At 41.6% G+C, this 25,010-nt stretch overlaps 1 protein-coding gene across 1 annotated transcript; it reads left to right on the forward strand.

The window, feature by feature from the left end:
* The first annotated feature begins 4,184 nt into the window (after positions 1–4,184).
* Positions 4,185–24,936, forward strand: znf1035 (zinc finger protein 1035). The gene is made up of 4 exons (XM_057045521.1): positions 4,185–4,638; positions 14,017–14,069; positions 15,804–15,857; positions 15,935–24,936. The coding sequence occupies exon 4, from the start codon at positions 15,978–15,980 to the stop codon at positions 24,294–24,296; it is 8,319 nt and encodes a 2,772-aa protein (XP_056901501.1). The 5' UTR covers positions 4,185–4,638; positions 14,017–14,069; positions 15,804–15,857; positions 15,935–15,977; the 3' UTR covers positions 24,297–24,936.
* Positions 24,937–25,010: the final 74 nt, after the last annotated feature.

The raw sequence follows: 25,010 nt of genomic DNA on the forward strand, positions 1-25,010 counted from the left end.
CTAATTCCTGCCTCACCATAATGCAGGTGCTGTGGTCTGCTGTGAAAGTGCTCCACAAAAGGAGATAATTTAGGGGCTATAACACTCTTTTCCCCCAGGATATGGTGTAATTCTATTTATTAGCATTTCAAATGCTTAAGAGCTACTTTGTTCTTTAAAGGTTTGTCCTAATTCCAGCATTGATGGAGATCCAATGAAAAGGCCCTCTTAACAACATGTCCCTCATGTAAACTGCGTACTGCGGCCAAGAGGACTCCCAACAGTTACTAATCTAAAGGTCAGAATTAGTCATGGTCTTCATTAGAGCAGAGCAAATACTGCCAGATGGCTGCACATTCCCAGAAAGAAACCTCAAGGCTGAGGTAAATGCAGACAAGAGGAGAAATATTAGCACATTGGTATAAACTCTTGCTAAAAGGTATGCTAAGGCTTAGGATGCCACCTAAAGCTGCAGTATGACCATAAATCCAGCTTTAGTCTTCACAGGATACCTTTCTACAATATAAAAACTCACTGTAGGTTAAAGGAACCTGGTTTGGTTAATTTCCACATCAAATGTGCGAAAAATAAAGTGTTTCATGAGAACTGTCCAGCAGGGGTTTATGGTCCAAATTTTGGATATCTTGCAGATTCAAGTGACGTTACTTTTAGTGAGTTACACCATCAGGCGGTCCACCGCTGTCCGTGCAAATATCCCCCTCGTAAAAACACTTCTGATAGCACCTTTGAACTCAACTATAGGCGTGTTTCCACTGCAGGAGTTCCTGGGGTCACGAACTGCTGCCCCCACGTGACCCTCTCAATGGCCATGTCTCCACTGTAGGGTAAGGCCCCTTGGTGATGTCACGAGTTTCGATCACCACATATACATTGTGCGACAGTTTCGACCACAATGTCAGCCGAGCGAGCTGTCAGCAGCAAAGATCATTGGAAGGAGCTGAGGCAGTAGTAGTTTTGCCCATGTGACATTTTGTTTGCGCATCAGTATGTTTCTACATATTAAGTAAATGCCACATGTTTTGTTGTGATACTTGCAAAATAGGTGGCTGCCTCGACAGGTGGCTACCGCATTTCTGGATGGACACTATGATTGAGAGGAAAAGCGACATCTGCTAGGCTAATGCTCCTCTTCTGTTGGGTTCCATGCCTCATCTTGTCCCATGTTTAGCTAATCAGTGCCATGTAAATCTCAAACCCCACCCAGGAGTTTTTCAGGGCTGATCAAAGTGCCTACCGTGGAGCAGGGACTTGGTTAGACCCTGTATAAATTCCCGTAAATGGCCCTTCAAGGGAGATTACAACAGTGGAGACACACACCAATGACCCTGGCCCCCCAAAAAGTACCCCTTTCTGCAGTGGAAACACACCTTATACGTGTTATCTTTTACTTTGGGCCTTTTGACCTACGTGAAGTTGTTTACTATGAATATATAGAGAGAGAGTTTCTAACTTTTCCACACCTACATACCCAATAACCCAACTGTGGCTTTGCATTTAACAAGGAGGCTACTTGGCATTAGAGAGAATCACCTCCCTAATGAGTGACATGAAGCAGGATGAAGCAGGATGTGTTAGTCTTTAATGTGGTTCTTGAGGGGTTATTTTTGTGGGGGTTGCTATTTTAAACAGTACCACCACCTACTATAACCAGTAACCCTTGGGCCTTGTTCAGCTGCGAAATTGGTTCTTCACCAGTAATTTGACAGACAGCCATGTTTGACACTAAATCACTTGGGCATTCAGTAGTCGCCTTTCTAAAAAAAAGCTTATGAATACTGTACAGCACACCTTTCTTGCTGTATTACTCAACCCCACCCCATCCCCCACATTGGAAACAACCATGACAAGAGATCTTTTTTTTAGCATTGCATTAGTTGGTTGAGGAAGGAATATAATCTTAAAGGTAAAGAGATTTGTATGAAAGCCTGCTGAAATATATCATCCAGGGTATTTAATGATCTTAATAAAAACCAAATAAACTCCAACATCAAGCATCTTTTCAGTCTTGTAATGGTGAAAATGACTGAATTGCTTTACACAGATTTTTAGGGTCTTTTACTGTTTGATAGATGAGCTATGCTAGCCACCCCCAAATGATCACCCTTCACCAATTTGAATGCACCTTAAAGATCATCAGTATGGATTGGGGGACGAATAAGGCACATGGGGCAATATCGTTGATTAGATCCCAAACAAAACAATTGCATCTTTTCCTTTTAATTACAGATATTTATGTAGCTGGAGCTACCATTTATATTCCATTTCATGACATGTTAACTCATGCTGTCAGACTTGTCCAGGGTGTACCTCGTCACCCAGCTGGAGTCAGCTGGGATAGGCTAACGTGACCACGCTTAGGGATAAAGTGGCAGATGATGGATGGATAGATTGATGGATGGACTAATTTTTCATACAATTAGTGATCCTAAAATATTACACCTGTGGCTACTGTAGACTGACATTTGTACACGTTACAATGGCTTAAGAGCCAATGGATTCACTTATGGTTTGTTCACATTTCCTTTTCTCATATGAACCTTTTTCAATATTTCCCCTGTCATATCCTTTCACTTCACTGACACAGCACTTGCGGCTAAAGGAACAACCAAAGGACACTGAAAAAAATAGGTTTACTGCAATTTGTGCGACTTTGGTGACAACAAAGTTGTAGCCGTGAGCTATAAGCAGTTATCTAACAAGCAACATTTACCCTAATTATCAGTGCAACCGGCATTCTTCCCAAATGTCCCTGAAGTAAACAAGCTGACCCTCCATGGGTGAGCCTATCCACAATAAGACCAGCATGTATTTTTACAGGATGACCACGATACGCCAGTTTTTATAGTAACATTTGATGTGGTACAAATCCTCTTGTACTGCTGGTAGCATCTGAAGAATTTGCGTTGGAAATCTCGCATAGTTCATGCAGTCTCCCGAGGGGACATCAGGACGAATATAATCACGCGTTTCAACTAAAGTGGTGCCTAATTCCTGGGAATAAAAGGTTTCCCGAAGTAAGGCGTGGCTGCATCTACAAGCTTTACAACCAATTGTCTTTGCACTTAGCATTTAAATGCTAACCAGTAGCCCCCTTTGCTGTCGAAGGCACATCGGGGTATTGATTTGGGACACAGAAGGTGAAATGATCGTTTGCTTGATTGAAGAAAGGAGACAAGCTTGCAACAAGTGCAACATTTTCACCAACATGCTGAGTGAGTGAACAAGTGGGGAGTAACTAGCAAAATCTTCCCAAATTTTCCAAATTGAGCCCCCCTCCATCCCCGGCTCATTCCAGTTTTCAGTCCTGGTATTTCTCAAGTCTCACCGTACTATATGTCCTTGTGAATACTAAACATGAATTATTTGCATTTCCCTCACCTCCGATGGTTTTACATCATATTAAAAATACAAGGCACCAAACCAAGCCAGCCATAATAATTATTAAATAATCTCAATTGCACACGATGCTAGACATACAAGTTATATCTATTTTTGGTCATGTTAAATGTCCAAGTCCATGAAACGTCAATGAGCAATAGGGGATGTCCCCCTCCCCTCCCAATGTAATTTCAAAATTCATGAATTAAAATGAGCTACCAGTGGAAAAACTGGGACCAATAATTTGAAAAGCATTTTCACCCAAATTTGCAAGATTTTGTCTTTATTCTTGACACCAGTGTCCAACCAGATGACGAGCAGATCCCAAGTAAAGTGTAAATTGTATGGAATTTCGTGCAGAAAATGAGAAGAGATGTACATTTGAGATGTACCTACCCCCCCCCCCCCCCCCCCCCCCCCCCCCCCCGCCCCCGCCCCCGCCCCCAGGTCCATGTGAGCTTGCTCCTACCTAGTTCTAGCGCCATTTTGTAGCAACTAGAGTGCTCAAAATGGCTCCCTGAAACCTTAACCCCTTACAGGCCAACCACATCCAGTCCAGCACACAAGTGAGCCTAACTCAATCCTCCAGAACCACGGACAACACGTGAGCAAGAGAGTCACAGAAGTACTGGAACTGAACCATGGTATACTGTAGCCCTGCCAAGGACTTCAAAGGTCACCGTGGTTGCTGGGAGCAGGAGAAGTGCAGCCTTGCAGCCATGGCACAGAGATGGTGCAGGAGCAGCTGCAGCAGAAGGAGGCACCCGCGCCTGTAGTGGCCCGGAAGGAGTCCAGCCACAGCCCCGCCAGTGCCTGTCGGAAAAGACGCAGACCAGGGAAGTGGGCGGGCTCTCGTTGATTTACCGCAGTTTACAATTGGCTGCAACAAGGTCGCCTTGTAACGTACGCACAATTTCGGGCGCATTGTCTGAAAATGCGCAAATTAATATCACGTAGTTGCGCCTAGCGTCTCTATCCGATACAGAGCACAGAAGGTAGTCTGCGACGCGCTGGAAGAAAACACGAAGGTCTTCGACCGAAGGGACAGAGTACAGACGTGATTACAGATCCCTTGGACATATTTACCACGAAATCCAACAGCCACCCTGGAGAAGGACAGTTGTTACCTCTGCGTTTTCCGAGGCGTGCCGACTTTCACCAACGGATTTCAAGTGATTACTACTGCGGAGAACTGGAGGTGTTGCGCTACCAAGAAAATCGGTGGTGAAGCACGCAGGAACAACGCGTATCGCTGATCTGGTGAGAGCTTTATCTAATACCATCTTCTGAGAGACCATTAGCTTCCTGTTAGCTTCGCTGGTCTATGCGCACCCTCTGGTTAGCCCACACTCTGCTAGTAGCTAGAGCCCGTTTAATACAGCGTCAGCTTGAATTATCACCGGATGTCATTAGCTTTACCCCGATACCATTATTTATAACAGTGTAGCTTTCGTTTCCTCTCCCTTGGGTCTTTTGTTTATCCAGCCATTGGTAAAATGCCACAATGCAGTTCAGGTGTCCAAGTTTGCGGTTACACAATGTCTCGTGTCTGAAGTGGGGACAAAGCAGAAGTTCCAATGCAGTAATTCTGGATAAATTTGCCTTATATTTCAGTGTAAACCCTGTTAAGTCTTCCATAGGGACCCTACTAAACTGCCCTCCCCTCAGTGTACTCAGGTTATGAGTTTGGTGCTTGGACACTCCAGGTAGATTAACATGAATGAGAGGACTTTGGCAAAACAATTTTTTACAGCCCTTCAATAAAGTGTAGCATTTAATAAATTCCCCCCAAAAAGGCAGTAAACACAAAAATAATCTTATAGGTAAGTATGCAGGTTAAATACAGCGTTGGGTATTTGTGTCCTCTAATATTTTCTGAATATTTCATAAATATGTATGTCACCACTGCTTTAAATGTCACAGGAAAGTTTTATGGGAATTGGCACTAGAAATTGAAAGATATAACTTGAGGTAATTATCTATTCATTATAAAAGAATGCTTAAAATATGACATCATGCATTGATATTGGCATGTTTAAATTTCTAATGTGCTTCAAATCAATTCTGCCTAACTTTATATGAATCCTGATCTGACTGGAATTTCCACTGTGATATGATAATAGGTCAATTTTTTTAGAGTAGCACACAACATAGACAGTGAAAAGTAACACACAGTGGCTACCTAGATTTGTGGCCGCTTTTGGTCGGTGTAAGGTTATTTTTTACAAATGACCAATGATTATGCTTCTAACCAATATGCAGACTTTACACACACACTCTTAAGATATTCTTTAGAAGAGCTGAGAGTTATTCACAAAACCACCTTTAGGTCATTTGAACCTAGCTGCAGTTCCAGGAAATGAGTGAGTCTGCACATCACCCCACAAACATCCCAGTCACTGACAGCACACAAGGCACTGGGAGCCATCACTCTCTTTTTCTCTTTCATGGCCAGAAGCTGCAGATAAGAACGTAAAAAGGCACATGTGCACAGCGTTGGCAGTGTCATGCACACGTACAAATGCTGTGCATTTACAATATGTTGGGACAAGCCACATTGAATGTTGTTAAATGAAAACAAGGTTTTGTTGTTTAATTGGTGGTGAGCTGTGAGTGTAGGGAAACAGATCGGTATACTAACCGTTTCTCTTGATGCTGTCAGCATACCTCTGCTTGCCCCCCCCCCCCCACCTTGTTTTAAACATGCAGTTTGATGCAATTCTGATACCCATTTTCCACAAGGGAAGGGCACCAAATAGGCACATAGTACAAGTCTATGGTAATACCCATTGGGAAAACCAAAAAAGGGTTTTCTTCCATTATGGCATTATAACAGTAGTGCAGCACAATACAGGTGGTGCCTACAGACCTTCACTTCTGAGCTGCCACACCTTGTCATAGTGTGATTTGTAGAGCCGAAACGTGAATCCGAGAGAGGGATCAGTGCTTGATGCATTTATTTCACTAAATCAAGCAGACACCTCACATCTTGTTGTGTGATATTATTTTTGCCATAGTTAATAGGGAGCTGGTCTATAATTCTATCACCCATTTGTATACTTGCAGAGCTCTCATCCCATCCCATCTGTTGTACACAATGCATTGAAAAACATGCCCTTTGTATCAGTAAACCAAAGGTGATGGTCTGACTGACGGTTAAGAACAGAGTCAGTTTTGTTGATATTTTACAATCTTTCCACATTCTGCTGCTTATCTGTCTATGTGGAGGGTGGTGGGTGCTTTACCATTTGTATCTTAATGTGAAGAATGGCCATGGTATACAGTCCTGTAGGGCCCCTTTGTTCAGAGCCAGGTGGCCTATTCAATTTTCTGTTTTGTCTGAGGAAAAATGCCATTAAAAAAATGCCATGTTAAATTTCCTCAAAACAGGGTTTTTCCTGGCTTAAAATGAGGTGTGCTACCTATTTGTGGGCACAAAGATGCACATGAACTGTGCCTTCAAATGGTTCAAGGAAGTCTTAATTTTAGGAGTTGTTAGATTAATTTTGTTAAATTACATGTATTATGTTGAATCATATAAAGTTAAAATAAATGAATATGACTTGTTTTACATTTTAGTTTAGAGAATAGCCTTTCAATATCCGCAGTTTGTATAGCTCCTGTCAAGGACTTGTTATGCTTCTGTGTCTGCATAGCTTATGGGGCTTTTGTGTCGGTATTGCATCTTCTGTGACTGCCATAAAGACGTGTTGTGCACCTCCCAAAAAATATAACCACGCAGATAGGGACTGAAGGCCAGGTAAACTGTAATTGGATCACCAAACTAAATAGTTTCTTTTCCAGCGTTACTTTTAGCATTTTGCATTTTCTCCTTTGTTGTTGTGGATGTTCGCTCGTAGTGGGTTTTTCCCCTGTTTTTGCTATAACTGATATCTTTTTTGCATTTATTTTGTGCTAACCAAATACAAATGCCGTGCCCTCTATTGTTTAAATGACAAGCAGGAAACACATTCACTTTGCCAACAGGCTATGCGGAAGCCCTTAGGCTTAAGCCATCTAGAGTTTGATCAAAAGAAAATTTCTACACTTGCACAAACACTGAGTATTTTATTCCAGCTAATCCAAGAGAATTCCATTCAATTTCAACATTTTTAGAGAGAGACAATTTTCCGTCTATATCGACTAAGTTCTCACATTCTGCAGGAGGCCCTTTCAGACTACATGTCTTGCTCATTTAGTCTAGGAAACAGGTCTGACTCTGTCTTCATTCCAGCATTCACATACTCTGCAAAGTTTGTCAGAATTTGTTTTGGACAGAAAACATTACAGACAGAAAACTCATGTTGAAGCATTGACACCTGTGTCCTGTCCTTTTCTCCTCCTGTCAAAAAGTGTGACTCTCTGGTTCTGTACACATGTAGTACCTCATTGCTTGCCATCTCAATTGCTCCAACGGGGATAAATAAAGCATTTTGATTTGATATTAAATACCCTCGGCTTGACCTGCTGTCCTACGATAAGGCTGCACTGTCCTACAATAGGGCTCGCCCTCATCTCCAAGCTGAGATCCATTGCTTTCGTATCTCATCAATAACCTAAATTATTGCAATTTACCTGCCTATAAGATCCTCTTCAGTGTCTGCACTGCTTCACCTGGCTTGTCTCTCCTCTGTTTGCACTCATTTTGCTTAAAAAACCTTACAATGCGCAATACCCGCACAAGTGATATCATTAACAATTACTGCTAATATGAATTTATGTAGCATGAGACATTTCAAAAGAAACTTGATGTGTTTGGGTGAAAAAGAAAGATTGGTAACCCCCCCCCCCCCCCTTTTTCCCGATATGTCACTATCTGTGTTTGTTGCAATAATCATCTAAATTTGTAGGTTCTGTTGTGTGCCATTTGATATACAATCAAAGATGCCTTGAGAGGGCAGCGCTAATTTTGACACAGCACCACCACCACCACTACTGGTGGTTGTGTGCAACTACCAGTAGCTGGTGGTTGACTGAAATGACAGGTCCCAACAAGTATAAACGCTTGGTGGATTTTTTTGATCGAAAATGCTCAGCTGTGAGCTGGTGGCAGCAAGGAATTTGGTGGTAGTGGTGGCCATCACCAAATTCCCTATGCTGGAAAACCTGTATGACTGTTTGAAAATAGAGATTGCTTTGTTTCTGAAGCTGCTTATCCAGATCTGGTGGTGATGAATGAATGATAAATTTTATGTTGCTCCAAATATTCCACTCCATTGTAGTGCGCCGGCTTGAAGTCTTAAACGTTACAGGTGTCTTTTTAGATATAGCCACATTGGTTTTCCATTACGCCATGGTACCTCTTCCTAGTGGGTGGGTTTGCCATAATGAGGTGATCTGAAACTCTTGTGACGCTGTTGGCATCACAACATTAATCACAACTCGTTCATTTCAGATAAATGTTTGCTTTTTTACTGTTGGCTCTTATCTTGAGTCTTGGTAAAAATGCCAAAAAAAATAAAATAAATTTTTTATTACAGTCACAGGCAAATTTTACCCAGAATACACAGACAATGTAAGTATGTGCTTAGTGCAAAACTGCAACACGCAAAAGCCACAAGCAGTATCAACATTCGTTTTGTTTGTCAAATCTTGCTGGCATGCTAAAATGCTATGTTTTTCTCAGTAACAAAGCAATCGTAAAATAAAACCAGAAGACACAGTTAACACTATCCATGTCTAATTTGACAGCTCATTGTCTGCATCCAGAAAACTACAACTTTACTGTCTGAATATAGTGGAATAAGTACTGTAAAAATGGCGAAAGTCACACAATTCGACCCACACAATTTGACCCACCATGTAGTTTCCAACAACTTCATGACTGAGTCGAGCCAAGCTCTCGCTCCCGTTGCTCGCCGGTCAGTACCGTAAATAGTGTCCATTTCGTTAAAACACTTCAGGCCTTTCTAAAAAAAAACGTTCAGTTCTTTCTTTGGTTTTTTGTTGAAGTCACATTTATGTCTGCTGATTTCTCTGAGTGGAGTGTCACCAAGTAGCTCCTTCTCTACCACACAGCTCAAAATTACTACCTTGTTGTTGGACCTTTGTAATTGCCTGGCTTGTACCTGTTTAATATTTATTTTATAAAATAAAGAAAGGCACTTTATTGCTGTTGCAGGGGTTTAAAAATGGCAGATAGGATTTTTCTGAAACACGTTGTTTTTATTACTCGTCAATCCCCTGACCAATCTGAGCATTAACAGCCCTTTAACATTATAGTACCTACTCAGCACATCTGAAACCGAGCACTGGTACCCCTAGTGGAAAAGCCTCCAAAATGTACAACGTTGACTCAAGTCACATTGAGCAGGTACTATAGGAAAAGTGGCAAAAAGGTGGAAACAAGTGACTAAGGACATTATTCAGTTTCACAGGAACTCTGTTGTCCACTTCATAGTCCATTTAAGCCTTACTAATTGCTGAATATTTCCCTAATAGGCTACTTGTAAGTTTATTTTGCATTTTTAATCCATATCTAGTTCCCCCCCCCCCTTCTTAGGCCTGTTTATTACCATTTGAAAGTCCTCTCCATACCTCTTTTGGTCGGGGAAAAAACTCAGTGATCTAGTGGTATTTGACTGGAGATCGGTGAGGAACAGACTCTTTACAAATTGTAAAAATATGCCTTTAGCCTAGCAGTACCAAATTATAGACGCATTTACAGCCTACGCCATCAGGAAGCTGCGCCAGGAATGTGGAAATGGTAGCACTGACCTGGATGGTGTACCACCACAACACAGATTGGAAAGCAGGACCAAATCTAACACTTAACAAAAGCCACAGCCGGCATCAAAATGTCAAGTTGTCACCTTTGCAGTTGTTCAAAACAGTTGCTATTTGTTATGTTTAGTTTTTAAGATAAGCTCTGCAATCTTTCCTGCTAGCATAGTTTGACAAGCCTCTGCTAGCATAGCTTGACAAGCCTCTGCTAGCCACCATATTCATGTTGACATGCCGTACGCAATACCACCAAACAGTATCTACTTTGGACTAGACAAGACAGCACTATACATGACTGTATCATGTGGGAAAAATATTTTGTGGTTTATCTTCATTAGGGATCAAGATGCCACTGTGGAGTACTACTTGCTATGTAAAGTCCTTCTTTGGAAGGAGTTTGGTCAGGAGACAAAAAATAAAATTAGCCTTTCCTAACTTGCAGCCGCACCAGCATAGTCATGGCCCTATACTGGCAGTAGCCTATGAAATGACAATAAATGATTTGAAATGGTGTGAAGAGGGCATTGATGGTTTTTACTTTCATTTAAAGATGTTGAATAAGGTTTCCGGTTTAGTTTGTAATTTGCTCCAGTATAAATTGGGTTATACCTGGTCTGTCATATATTTATCTTTCTGTCTAAACCACCACCCATTAGTGTTGTCAGAAAATAGTGAATTATTGAAAAGTATTGATATTGGAATCAATATTCACTTTGAATACTGTTTTTCATAGGATCAATATATCAATACAGCTAACTCTGCTCTCAGTCTGTCATAGTTTGACGCATATGCTTATCGCTGATCTGAAGTGCCTACACAGCCCCTCTTCAAAACTCACACCACTTTTCCACTAGTACCTACATGGCACAACTCAACATGTCATGGTTTGGAGGCCTTTCGACTTGAGGTACTGTGAGGGACGAGAAGATGCATTTTAGTACTTTCTCGACTGGTGTTCCAAGCATGCCTAGTCGGTATTATTATGACATCAGAGTCACGAGAATTTCAGAAAATGTATACCTGCCATTTTTATGTGCTTACAACAGCGATGTTGTGTATGTGTTTATTTTACAAGATAAACTTTAACAGCTACAAGCAAGGACATAGTGTGTTCCAACAATAAAGTACAGGAATTTTTGAGGTGTGGGGCAGACGAGAAGTGGCGCAGTGAGATCTGAAATTAGGTTTACCTGGAAGTCTCCAATTATGAGATGATTACCAGACAATTTAAAAGTGGGACAGACAAAGTCTGGAAGTTTTTTATAGAAAAAAATTGAAGTGGTTTAATCAAACGAATTACTACGTATGGCACCATGAAAGGATTGTTGTGACATTTCATTGTGGGTCGAATAACCCTGGAAGCTACCCAAGGAAATAGCTGCTCTCCTGCTGTTATCCGATCCGAAATTTTCCGATGACATTGACTATACGTGAATTATGTTACATTCAGGAAATGCCACTGATCAGTAAATTTCCATTTCGCTACAGGTTTGTCTAGCAATAAACATAGTACACTGGCAAGAGCAAGAGTTGCTCAGGATTGGTGGCAGAATTCGGGCACTGTGCGGTATGCAGTTATCTATGGCAATATTGCCAACCTGGGACGCGCTGAACTTTTCAACTTAATAGCTATATAGCCACTTGGCAGAGGCAAACCCCTTGAGTGTCTCCAGCTCAGTAGCTGCACCACTTGTGCCGTACACATCCTTCACTGTTGTCAAACCATGTTGACTCTGCCGAATGAGCCATGGCACATTTTTCTGCCTCTGCACCTCAAGATACAAGATGACACTGTTGCCTAGTAATGACAGTATTGTGTGTTTATTTATACATTGTGAAACAAGCTGTTGGGATGAACAGAAAGCTGATATTACGACAGGCATTTAGGACACACAGACACAGCATTTGCTAACAGTATTCTTTTCAAAAAAGGTTTTCGACAAATTCTTCAGAACTTACTCTGTTGCTTAGTAGCCTAACCAATGGAGTAATCAATTCGACAAAATAATCAAATGCAGTCCATTGTTATCTTTTCAGATTAGTCACAAATTCCATCCTCCTTCACTGCATTAGCACTTTGCTGTTTCACCTGGACTACAGTTGTAAACTTTGCAAAGGAACAAAATTGCCAAGTACGAAATAACAACACTGACTATCGACTCGCTGATGTTCGTGCTGTCCAATGTACCTTGGAGTTCCAGTGCAGGAAAGGGTGTATTGAGGATGTCAATGCGATGGTGGAGGAAAATTTTGCCACCTATCTCTCAGTGGGAGGTCGAATTTGCAATTGCTGTTAATGTAAAAATGCCCAAATTTCAGTGTGGTGGTGGTATATGACATGTCTTCTACAGTATGATCTTTGTCAGCAGATGACATCATCACAAAAACTAAGTTCAGAAAGGCTTCAGAAAGGAGGAAAAAACACATGTTTTAACACAAGGCATACCTGAAAAGTCATCACAGCAAAAGACTTGAGAGGCTACAAAGCAGTCCAGTGTTTTCCGTCAGAACTGGAATCTGTTTGTGGCGGTGGCTTGGACACACAGCCAAAAAAGGACTTTGTTTGGGATTTGAATACAAACCCATTTGTTGTAACATGTAAACTAGTTACAAAATAATCCTAACTTATTAAATTCCCTTTAAATAAATAAAGAAAATACAACAAATAGCTTACTAAAAGCAATTTTTAACTTTCTGGCATTTTTATCCTTTTCTTTTGCAACCTAAAAATGCCCCTAATAAGCGTATGGCAGAAGCCAGTGTAAATGATATTCGTCAGGTGTCAATATTCAATTCTCATTTATTTCTGAGCTGAGCTTCCTGTCTGTCATCCTTAGCCATGTCCCCTACTATTGACTACTGCTGTCACCGATTGCAAGTTTAGTTTAATTTGCTGTCTCCTAAAACACAATAAATGTGATAACTTGACATTCAAATGCTACTAGGTACTTCAGTTCTGTAATACTGTTATTTATGCAAGGACGATTAGCGTTTTCATCAGCGTTAGTTCAATGTAGACATACCAGGCATGTGACTAGGATCGTTGGATTTAGTGTTAATGATCGGGTTAGTTTAACATTTGTTAGAATCAAGTGTCTCTAGGTGCTTTACAGGATCAGAAACCCAGATCTTAACCCTCAAATAGGCAGTGGCATGAAAAAGCTCCTTTTTAATAGGAAGAGACCTTGGGTAGGACCAAGCCCTTAGCAGGAAAGGTCATACACACAAAGCAACAAAGGTGTATTGCAGACTAAGATTAAGGCAGATTAATTAAAATAATGACTAATATCAAGGATACATCCCCATGTTCTATGAATATTAGTTACAACAGTACATCTCAAATAATTTTGAGCATCATGGCAACATTTAGTATTTTTGTCACTCCTTTCAGAAAGTGAAGCCTATTTACAAACCCAAAATGATGTGTCTCAGAAAATTAAAATATTGTGGAAAAGTTAAATATTCTAGACATGTCCTATAAATTTCACATTCCTCGCATCAAGCCACTCCTCAATCAAAGATGTTGACAGAAGTGTCTTACTTATGCTGTGGAAAAAAGAACTGGACTGTTGTGGTGGTCCAAAACCTTCTTTTCTGATGAAGTAAATTTGGCATTTCATTTGGAAGTCAAAGACCCAGAGTGTGGAGAAAGAGTAGAGATGAACAGAATCCACATTGCTTGAAGTTCGGTGTGAAGTTTCCACAGTCGGTGATGATTTTGGCTGCCATGTCCTTTGTTGATGTCGGTCCACTGTGCCATCTACCTGGAAAGTCTGACACTTCATGCTTCCTCCTGCTGAAAAGCATTATGGCGATTCTGATTTCTTGGTTCCTGCCCACACTGCCATGGTATTACTGTGCTTGATTAAGTTGAAGTAATGTAGAAGTCAATAATATATTTTTCCCTTTTCACAGGTAACCGAGTGAAGCCATGCAACATTAAATTGCTGTGAAACAATTAAGCAAAGGTAATCAACTGTTTTTGCTTAATGTGGTTTATTATGTGGTTTGTCATATATAACATATTCCAATTAACTTGTTCTGTAGTTGATATAATACAATTTATGGGCCAGATTCACGAAGCGTTCTTACGAACAAATTTGTTCTTAAGTCCCACTTACGAACAGTTGACGAAGATTGTGGCATTCACCAATTTCTTCTTATCCTGGATTTATTCGTAGGTAAGAACAAATCCTACGAACACTCAGGAGTACTCTTGCGCACATTTCAGTGCCGACATGTTGGCATGGTTGTGTTTTCTTCTCTTGTGCAGTTCAATAAAATTCAATATTACAATGATAATTCTGTCATATTTATTTATTTATTTGTTTATTTCCTATTTTTGGTGATTTACGGAGAATTTAAAAATTACGTAAATGTGCCAATGACTTAACATTAATCAACCAAATTGGAAACCATGCCAAACTGTCTTTTTATTTGATTTTATCTTGATTTATTTTATTAGAGGATCGAGGATAAGCCCTAGCTCCCTAGTTGTTGACACCACTGACAAACCCTCAGACTCCACAGGAAATTGTATTCAATCAATGCATGCGCGCCGTCGCTCCAGTCACACCATTGAACGCACCATCGGCATGTTAAAGGGGCGCTGGATGTTTGGACACAGAGCCACAACCCCGTGAGGATGTGCATCCTGACGCAATGATGGGGCCAGACTGCAGGCACGCGGTTCACGTCGAGCGCCGATTAATTGCCCTTTTGTGAATAAAATGCATTATTGTCACAATCCGAGCAAGCTTTTACCGTTTATTTTTTTTTACATTCTTCTTTTTTTACGTTCTCGTTGATTTCTTTAAGCGTGTTGGCTATAGTCATCAGGGTTGAGGCAATTTTATCAAGCGTGTTAGCCATCCTTTCTTGATTGTTCAACACGGCGTCAGAAATCAGGCGTGGAGAGGCAAGCTTTGGGCATTTCGCTTTGGGCATTTTCTGCTTTTTGCTGTTCGACAGGGTCCTGCTGCAGTTCCTTTTATGGGCACTAGTGGGCGGTGACTTATGCTAATCGTATGTTAATTAGACTCACCTGGCACGCGCTTTCAACTTACGAACAGATGGCATTCATCAATCTAAGAACACAGCTGCGAACAATTCTGGGGCTTACGAACGCATTGATGAATCTGACGTAGGGTTTTCTTAAAAAACTTCTTAAACACAACTTAAGAAAGAATCTAAGAAGATTCTTAAGAACATATTGGTGAATCTGGCCCTATGTTTGCAGTTGTTACTGATTGCATAATCATAAGGACACACAGATTAACACAACCAGAATGGCCTCTTTTATGCTTCCTTGGTCCTCTTCATTGCTGTGTCTGAGATTGCAAATGCAATTTGATCAACTGCAGCTTCAAGAGATTGTATTTCCATGGCATTAACGAGTATCCTAAATGTATAAAGGCCTGCCATTTAGGGATCAGATAGAAATCAGACCTTGTTTCACCACATGAAAGTACAGTACTAAAACACTCCAAATACACTTGGTACTGACTTGTGATCAGTCTGCCATTTCTGAAGGTGGTTCACTAGTGTGTGTCTGTAACCGAGCTGTACAGAGTAATGGAACTTTCTTCACACATTATACCTTCAAATAGCTTTCACAGCAGCCTGGGAGCACATCATCACATAGCTTTGAGATTTGCAATGACTTGTTTCACAATATATAATATAATATGTCTGTTTTCTAGGTCTTCATTGAGATGAAAACAACATTAAGGACAGTCCTTATTTGTCCACAAAAGGTTAGAATTCTACTTCTGTTATGTTTTGCAAATGTTTAAGGACTTATCATTGTAATTCAATAACTGTGTATTTGCAGGAATTTAAAAAGTAAATGGTCTTGCTTCCATTTCTTGCTGAGAATGGCTCATGAGTGGGATTCATACTACAACAACTTTCCTCCTCTATCATGTGATCCAAGCGCTTTGAAAACAACAGAGGTGGATGAAAATATTTCCCAGCACATTGACAACTTTGCTGAACCCAATGAAATCTCTGACTCGATGGCTTCGCTTGAACCTCCAGTTACAAACAAAAGCTTCGACGCAAACTTTTACACAAATCCAGAACCTGCAAATTCTAGCTCAGACTGTGTGTTTGAGGAAACACCGTGGCAAGCTGATGAACAACTTGAAAAAGATTTCTTGCCAAACTGTGGGAACAGTGATATACCTGCAGAGTTTCCCGGTGATGGCTTGTCATCCTCAGAATCTTTTGCTTCATGTTATTCTGCTGATTTACCAGTACTCAAAGAGGACTGTGGGATGCTCAATTCATTTCTTGAAAACTACTCTGACATCAGTAGCTGTTCGGATGCTGAAGTTAATGAAACAAGTCCCCCATGTAAATTACTGGCAGACACCTCTGATGAGAAATCTAAAACTGGTGTTTCTATGAAGCACACCTCATCGGAATGGCTTTTTAACCACACTGGAAGTTTGGAATTCCCCACTCAGCTTCCAAGTCCTAGTGTGTCTGAAACTACTTTACCACTACAAAGTACATCTTTTATAAAGGCTGACGAAGAATTATTGGAATGTGCACAAGACCAAATTGGAAATCCAGAATGCTGTCCATCCTCTTCCACTTTCAACACAGTGGAAACAGAAAATCAGAATTCAGAGGCTAGAAATGGTCATGGAGATTGTAAAGAGTCTGATATCAATGAAAGCATTGAAAATGGTCTCCCTCAAAGTCAAGATTCAGAGATTATTGAACACGAACACTCAATGGAGGATGATGCTGTGATGAAACAAGACAATAATAATGAAACCACATGTGTTGAGATGGAAAATGACTTTAATGAAATTGTCATGGAAAATGAAATGAAAGATTTGATCCCCCCACATAACGAGGCTTCCCATGATCCAAACATAAAAGATTGTAAAATTGAAAGTACAGGAGAGGGAAAATACGAAGTTCCAAAAAAGGAGTTGGATTCGTCAGAAAACCAGAGTCTTTCAAAGCCAGATGGCACGAATGCTGTGAACAATGTGACAGAAATAGAGCTGAAAACAAGTGAAATGCAAACAGAAACACTGGATTCAGCAGAAAATGACACCTGTAAAATCCAGAAGTCCCTAAATCCCAATTCTAGTAATGATCAAGACAAAAATGAAACAAACGATAGCAGTGAAATGTTGGAGAAAAGCACTGAAGTAGTATTATATGAAAATAAAAATTCAGAAAACCAGAACTCTCACAAACAGCTCTCTAATAATGTCCAAGATGAAACCATTCAAGAGGACCAGGAAAAAAACAAAACTCTAGAAGAGAAAATCAAAAAAGTGGGTTCAACTCAAAATAAGGATTTTGAAAACCAACAACCTCCAAAGTCCAATCCTCCTAATAATCTCCAAGATATGGTAACAGAGACACATGGCATATGTGAAAACCTACAAGAAGGATCAAAAGAATCCGTTTCAACTGATGGAGATATTGAAAGGAAAAAGCCTGACAACCAGAAATCTTTGGATCCTGCCCCTGTTGGTCAGGCTGAGGTGCTGGAAAATGAAGAAAAGGACAAAAACAAAGTGATTGACTGTCATGAGAAAGAAAAATCTCCACCTCAAGATTCTCTTACTGTAAAAGAAGAAAACCTTGCTGGAACAGACAAATCTGCTGAATGTGATGGTCATGACCAAACGATGCCTATTAACCAAGAAACCCAAAGTACTGTAGAGCCATGCATGCAGGCACACAGCTTGTGCAGGGAAGATGGGACAAGTCACTTAAACCTTTTTCCAGAAGAACAGCAGTCACAGAATCAAAGTTCTCATGAACCCAAAGTTCTTTGTGCGAGCAGGTCGTTTGAAGAGGCGGATGGATCTACAGAGGAACCATCAGTTGTAACGTACTGTGAGCCTCTTTCGGAAGAATCCTTGTCTGATGATGACAAAAACAATTCGGCCTTGAGTCAACATGCAGAAATAAATGGTTCAGAAAGGAAAAAACCACAACCTTGTGCCCAAGTAATAAAACGCGTGCAACCAATTGTAGTTCTAAAATCTTTAGAGCCAACAATTGAAACAAGTTACTCTTGTTTTTGCACAGGATGCCAATACACCGCTCATAACGTAGATACTCTAATCGAACACCACCATAGTCATCATGTCTCGTACAGCCTCATGTACTGTGGCTCTTGTAAAGTCTACATGATCAACAATGAAAAAACTGAAAAACATGTCTGTGCCGTGGCCAAGAAAAGCCCTCCGCTCTCCTTCAATTCCCTCAGCTCGTCGAAAAAACGAAAACGCCACCCCCGCAAGTGCAACAAATGTGAACTCAAATTTTCTAAATTCTATCAGTATGTTGCACACATGCGGATTCATACGGGCAAAACGCCTTATAGATGCAATGGATGTGGCACATATTTCGCACAAGGCGGTTCACTGCTGCGGCACAAGACAGTGCTTGGTAGGTGCAAGCAGGTGCATTGTGAAGGGGCCTCCAAGCACAGGCAATTAAAGGCGGAACGACCTGGACCTGCCATCAAAAATAACAGTCGGGAGGTTAAACAAGATGTTGCAATAACTGAAGCTGAAACACCTTTGCAGAAAGACCTGATCCCATGCAAACATTCTGAAAAACTGCCGGAATGTTATGTTAAGCTCATTGACATTTCAAAAACACATTGCTGCAAGGTCTGTGGGGAAAGCTTCCTAACAGCCAAAAAAGCCAGGAAACATTTCCGCCATCTACACAATGGTGATGGTGTGTCAGATGAAAAAAGTCCGCAATTACAAATTATGGCAACGGCAAAATTCAAGTGTCCTCTCTGCCCACGGCATTTCAAGTATTCATACAACAGAGCTCGGCATCTGCGAATCTGTGTCAATCAATGTATGCATGGAGGAAAGGATAAAGTTAATGGTAAATATCGGTGTCCCTTATGCAGTTCTCTTTTTTCGTTTGCATCCAATCGATACAGACATGTTAGTACGGTGTGCATCAAAGAATATATTGAGAAAGCAAAAAAAGAAGCCCAAACAAGACAGAGAACTAAAGAGAAAAATGCAAAACTTAAAGAAAAATCCCAGTCCCAGGAAAATGAAGAACCAACACCCTCAAAGCAACAACGTAAACGAATAAGGAACAACGGCCCAGGAGTTTTCAAATGCCACCTGTGTCCAGCTGTTTTCCGTTATTTCTCTGGAAAGCACAGACATCTTAAGAAACACGAGTTGTTTAAACTCACTGGCAAATTGTTTAGGTACAGGAATTCAGTTCTCCCTGTCGGGTCTGAGCCATCAACTTCCAGCGGCGCAGAGACCGATACGAATGCTGATGAAATGAAAACAAATGTAATGGACACCTTTCAGACCTTCAGCTGTCAATTTTGTGAAAAGATTTTCAGCGCCTCATCAACACTGAAGAAGCATGAGAGTTTACACCAAGGTGACACGCCATACAGCTGTATGGAATGTGGGGAAGGATTTAAAAAACGCCGCCACCTGATTGGGCATAAAATCATTCACGAAAGGAGAATGCAGTGCACTGTCTGCAAAATGACTGTTTTATCTGTTAAAGAACTGATCCAGCACAGGAAATCACACTTACAAAAAGGAATGCTTCAGTGTCCAGACTGCGATCAACAGTTCCAGTATCCTGTGTATCTCCTCAGACACCTGGAGAGTCACAGGAAAAGAGAAAACAGGCTCTCTCAAGCTCAGGAAAAACTAAAAATAAAACCTCAGCTCATAGAGAGTGAAAAACCTCCAGCAAAAGAAGAGGAGGTTGGAGAACAGCTGCAGTGTTCCTTGTGCAAAGAGGTATATGTTGGTCCCCGTGAGCTCAGAAAACATTTTCTCACCCATGTAACTGGGTTGCAGTGTCCATTTTGCAACCAAAATTTCAGTGATCGGCGATATTTGGTGCGCCACATGATAAGACATACAGGATTCAAACCCTACTCCTGCTCCAATTGCGGAAAGCAGTTTTACCGTGAAATATACCTAAGACTTCACTGTGCGCACTGCTTGCCTGCTCCAATCACTACTGAAGTTAAAAGTCAGAAAAGGACTATATATCAGTGTAGGCACTGCCCAAGATCATTTACCAAAAAATGTCACCAGGAAAAACACCACCTTGGCCACGAAGCAAACACACTGTTTTCATGCACTCGGTGTGGCCAGTTCTTTGGCTCTAACAAATACAATTCACATATAAAAAAATGTATGAATATCGAGCCCAAACCTTTATCATCGTCTTCACAAAGCGATCTTGATAAGAGCACACCCGAGACAAGCCAGCAGCTCCCTGACAAGGCTCAACCAAGCAGTGCAAAAAAGATTCCATTTCAATGTCCACACTGCGAACAGACCTTTAGGTACAATTCGCTCCTCATGAGACATCTTGTTTCACACACTGGGTTGCAACCCTATGTCTGTGCCCACTGTGGCGAGCGGTTTAGTACTCAGACAAAATGTTCACTGCATGAAGCCTCCTGTAGTCAAGTTTCCATAGCGGAAGAGCCAAATGTTGAACTGAAATCTGAAAAAGACACCGCAAATGTGCCCAAAGCCGAAGGTGACGCAATGTACAACTGCAGATTCTGCACCCGGACTTTCATGAAAGCACGAAACCTGAGACGCCACATTTTGACGCATAACGAGGTGAATCCTTATCGATGCAAAGCCTGCGACAGCTGCTTTTCAAGGTACGATCATCTGAAAGTGCACCAGACTCATTGTAAAAGAGAAAGAACTCGACTGGAAGTTTGCATTCCCAAGATCAGTTTAGATGATGTTGGCAAAGGATGGCAGAATAAGTATACCTTTGAAACCTCAAAAAAGCAGGACGCATTTGATTGTGACATCTGTTCAAAGAGCTTTTCCACTCAGTCCATACTTGCTCGGCACAATAGCATGTTCCATATGTCTGGATCGTTCAAATGTTTGGCCTGTGACTCTTCTTTCACACACGAAAGCTCTCTGAGGAAGCATATTAAGAAGAAGAAGACGTGCGCAAGGATTTCCAAAACAAAAGCTACAGGCCTGACACTTCATACTAACCCTGACCCAACAAAAAACGTGACGAAACCTCTCAGCGTCGTGAGAAATCGAATTCTTCACAGGGCCCAGCCTCATTTTGACAAGAATTCAAAATACCTTTGCAGTTACTGTCCCCGTGTCTTTACCAACAACTCTCAATTACGGGTGCACACTTACCTACACACGGGAGAAAGACCATATTCTTGCAATTATTGTGGTGACAAATTTATCAGGAGAGACTATTTGCAGCGTCATTTTTTAAAGTGCACCAAAAAGGAACAGCATAACAAAGTGCCGTGCGACACATGTAACGGGTTTTTCACGAGCGACCAGCTTGAAACACACAAAATAAGTTGCATCTCAAACCCCACCCCAAAAAGCTCAGCAGTAAGTCTGCAGCCATCTCCTGGAAGCCCACCAAAAGGCTTCCCTTGTGCATACTGTAGTTTTCGTTTTTTACTTTTTTCACAGCTGCAGGAGCACTACGTCGCTGCTCACAAGGTAGAAACGATGGATCCTACAGTGGTTGCTGCACCCCTGCAACATCATCTCTCAAAAATGATGAAAATCAAAGAAGAGCCCTTGGAGGACAGTTACAACAAACCACTCAGTGACCCCCCTCATATAGGCTCGAAGGTTGAAAAAAGAAAGGACCTCACTCCATTATCTTGCCCTGAATGTAACATGAAATTTATAAATAGGGCTGGACTGAGTGGTCATCTACGTGTACATAAAAAAGAAGTTCCTTTTCGGTGTAGGATATGCAGCAGAGGCTTCTGGAATAAAAGTCTGCTTTATCTTCACCAAAGGAAGTGTAAGTCTGAAACTAATTCCCAAGATAACACGGCCTGGCAGATGGAAACCCCTCTGAAAGCTCACATTGATTTTGCCCTTAATGATTCCCCTACACATTTCAAAGATGACTCTAATTCAAGTGGAAGTTGGCAGAACATTTCAGGCCCAGACAGTCTTGAAGGGAATAAATCTCAAAGCAACCCAGGCATTGAGAAGAAAGCAGTTCAATACCAATGTTCAGAATGTGAGAAGACGTTCACGGATGGCTTAATGCTGATCAGTCACCTTGAAGACCACGGAAGGGAGGAGCAAGCGAAAAGGTGCAATACATGTCATAAATGTAAGCGCGTGTTTGCCAGCTCAGCCTATCTAGAAAAACACATGAAGATGCACGAGGAAATGAAAGACGACAGCATCTCGTGTCCTGAATGCCCAAAGCAGTTTTCTACCTTGTCAGAGCTTGAAGAACATAAACCATGTCATGACCCATCAAGATCTTTTGCTTGCAAACTGTGTCATCTCAGATTTCGGACAAAAATCTCTTTGTGTGAGCATTTCAGCGGAGATCATCCAGAAAATGCATTCCATTGTCGTTTCTGCAACAAGGCCTACTCCTTAAAAAAATCACTGTATAGACACTACAGTCAGTGCCACAAACAGGAGAGAGTTGGATTCAAGATGACTGTACAGGAACAGGGCACAGAGAAACCACCAAGCAGCCAGGCCAGCACGGCAGGCGAAGACAGCGATATCTATGACAGTGACAGCACGGCGGACAGTGACTCGGACTCTGCAGATTACTTCCCGTGCCATGTATGTGGCAAGACATTCCCAACATCAGAAAGTCTTGAGGATCATCAGTTGTGTCACCTGGGCAAAAAACCGCATGAATGTTCAGAATGTGGCAAATGCTTTTACCAGGCGTCTCAGCTGCAGCAACATCAGCGAATGCACAAGTCCGAATTTCAGTGTAAACTTTGTGGCAGAGGCTTTGTCTCTCTCTTTTCACTTCGCAAACATAAACACACTCATGGAAGAAAACGTCCCTACCGTTGCTCCAAGTGTCACTTCAGTTTCAAAGTCCCCTTACACCTGGCGGAGCACATGGCCATCCACCGCGAGGAGAGTTTCCCTTGTGACATCTGCAATCGCGTCTTCCCGTCGAAGAGTAGCAGAGCTGAACATCGCAAGAGCCACTCGAAGTCAAATGAGCACCACTCTCCAGGTTCCAAAGAAGAAAATCAAAACCCTGCTGCAGATCCTGATGGCTGGCAGAGAGAATTCAAATACCGCTGCGGCGTGTGCAATGAACGCTTCAAAGACCCAGAGGATCTCTCGGAACACGGTTGCTTGGAATCCAAAGGGCGACTGTACTCGTGTAGGAAGTGTGATAAACATTTTCTGCATGCATCTCACCTGAAAAAGCACAACAACAGCCACCAAGCATCTCGGCCCAGAAGTGAGTATCAGTGTAATAGATGTGACACTAGTTTTTTCTCCTCTGAGAACTTCCTCAGCCATCTTGAAAGCCATGTCAGCAGAGTACCCGATGAACTGCAGGTTGAAAAGAAAGACGGCACCCCTTCAGGCGGCTTCAAATGTCCAGTTTGCTTTCAGTGTTTCGCCACTGCTACCGAACTGATTTGTCACTTTCCTGCCCATTCCGAGTGTTCACTGGATTCCAGCGTTCCTAAGAATAAACCTCGCACTGTAGGTCAGCTCCCCAATGATAATCATCTGATATCCGCTGCTAAATATGAGTGCTCAGAGTGTGGCCACAGCTTTTTGGGCACCGATGCTTTCCGCCAGCACAGCTGTTCTCATCAGAAATCCACAGCAAACTCCTCTCCATTGGCTAAAACCCCCAAAGTGACACGCTGTCACCCGCCGGGGGAGGAGGAGGAAGTAGACGTGACTGGAGAGGACTTTTACCATTGCCCCATTTGCTCAATGCAGTTCTCTTCAAAGAGTAGTCTTTTGGACCATCAAAATAAAAAACACTCACTTGGGAAGGCCTTCAAATGTAAGATCTGCGGAAAATTCTTCTCCCTGAGGCGCTACCTTCGGAAACACGAGCTACGGCACGAGCAAGCGAAAACTAAAAACACAAATAAACCAGCGGATAAATTCAAATGTACCCAGTGCTCCGCCGAATTCAGCACCTCCAGTGAGCTGTCTTTGCATAAGAGGTTCCACGCCGAGAAAGAAGTCGGAAAGCACCGCTGTGACATGTGCTACAAATCCTTCAGCCAGTTATCTCTGCTCTGGCAGCACCAAGAAAGCCACGTTGGTCAAATTGTGTACGAATGCAATGAATGTGACAAAGCCTTTGCTTTTCCTCACCTACTGGAGGAACACCAACAGTCTCACGGGTCCTCCTCCAAAGCAGTTTGAATAGCATCTACCTGATTTTACCCAACTGGCAACTTGAAAACCTGTCATGCCTTACATGATGTATTGCACCTCCATATGAAATCACCTTTTTTTTGTACTATTGAGTGGTGTCTGTTCTCCCACAGAGATTGTGGCTGTTACCAGTTGAGCCAGGTACCTTTTTATTATGTTCTGGGTTTGTTTGTTTTTGTTTTTTTTCCAGTTTTCTGTGCCACATACTTGCAGGTGTAATTCCCGAACTGTAAATTTGTCGTGGTATTTGATGCATTTGTAAATGATGTAAAGCAATGTGAGGACTGTTGAGAATACAGAGCACATCATAAGATCTTTAACAAATGTCTTCGATAAAGACTAAAAGGTTTGATCAGACACGATCATATTTTTATTTGTACCAGTTATTTTGAACTGTTTTAAGTCAGTTTGGTCGTGAGTAAAATAGTTGTCAATCATTTAGTGGATTTTTCAACGTGTACTATTTGTGCGAGAAGTTCTGTCATTTCCAGTTCAACAGTTTTTGTTTTTGATATTGCTAAGAATCCTGTACAGATATTTTGATGAACCTATTGTTGAAGTATTGTTTTTAGAAGTTATAGCTGTTTCTTTGATTTCTCTTAAGAGTAAAATCAACTAGAAAAACCAACTGTCTCCTTTCTTTGTGATCTTGGGGGAGGGGGGGGGGCATGCAGAAATACTACCATTTGGAAAGATGATGAA

This window comes from Takifugu flavidus, chromosome 10 (genome assembly GCF_003711565.1).
Source record: "Takifugu flavidus isolate HTHZ2018 chromosome 10, ASM371156v2, whole genome shotgun sequence".
Taxonomy (NCBI): domain Eukaryota; kingdom Metazoa; phylum Chordata; class Actinopteri; order Tetraodontiformes; family Tetraodontidae; genus Takifugu; species Takifugu flavidus.

Bases quoted from the DNA above. Each gene is read 5' to 3' on its own strand.
- znf1035 (XM_057045521.1), top strand. From the start codon at position 15,978: ATGGCTCATGAGTGGGATTCATACTACAACAACTTTCCTCCTCTATCA.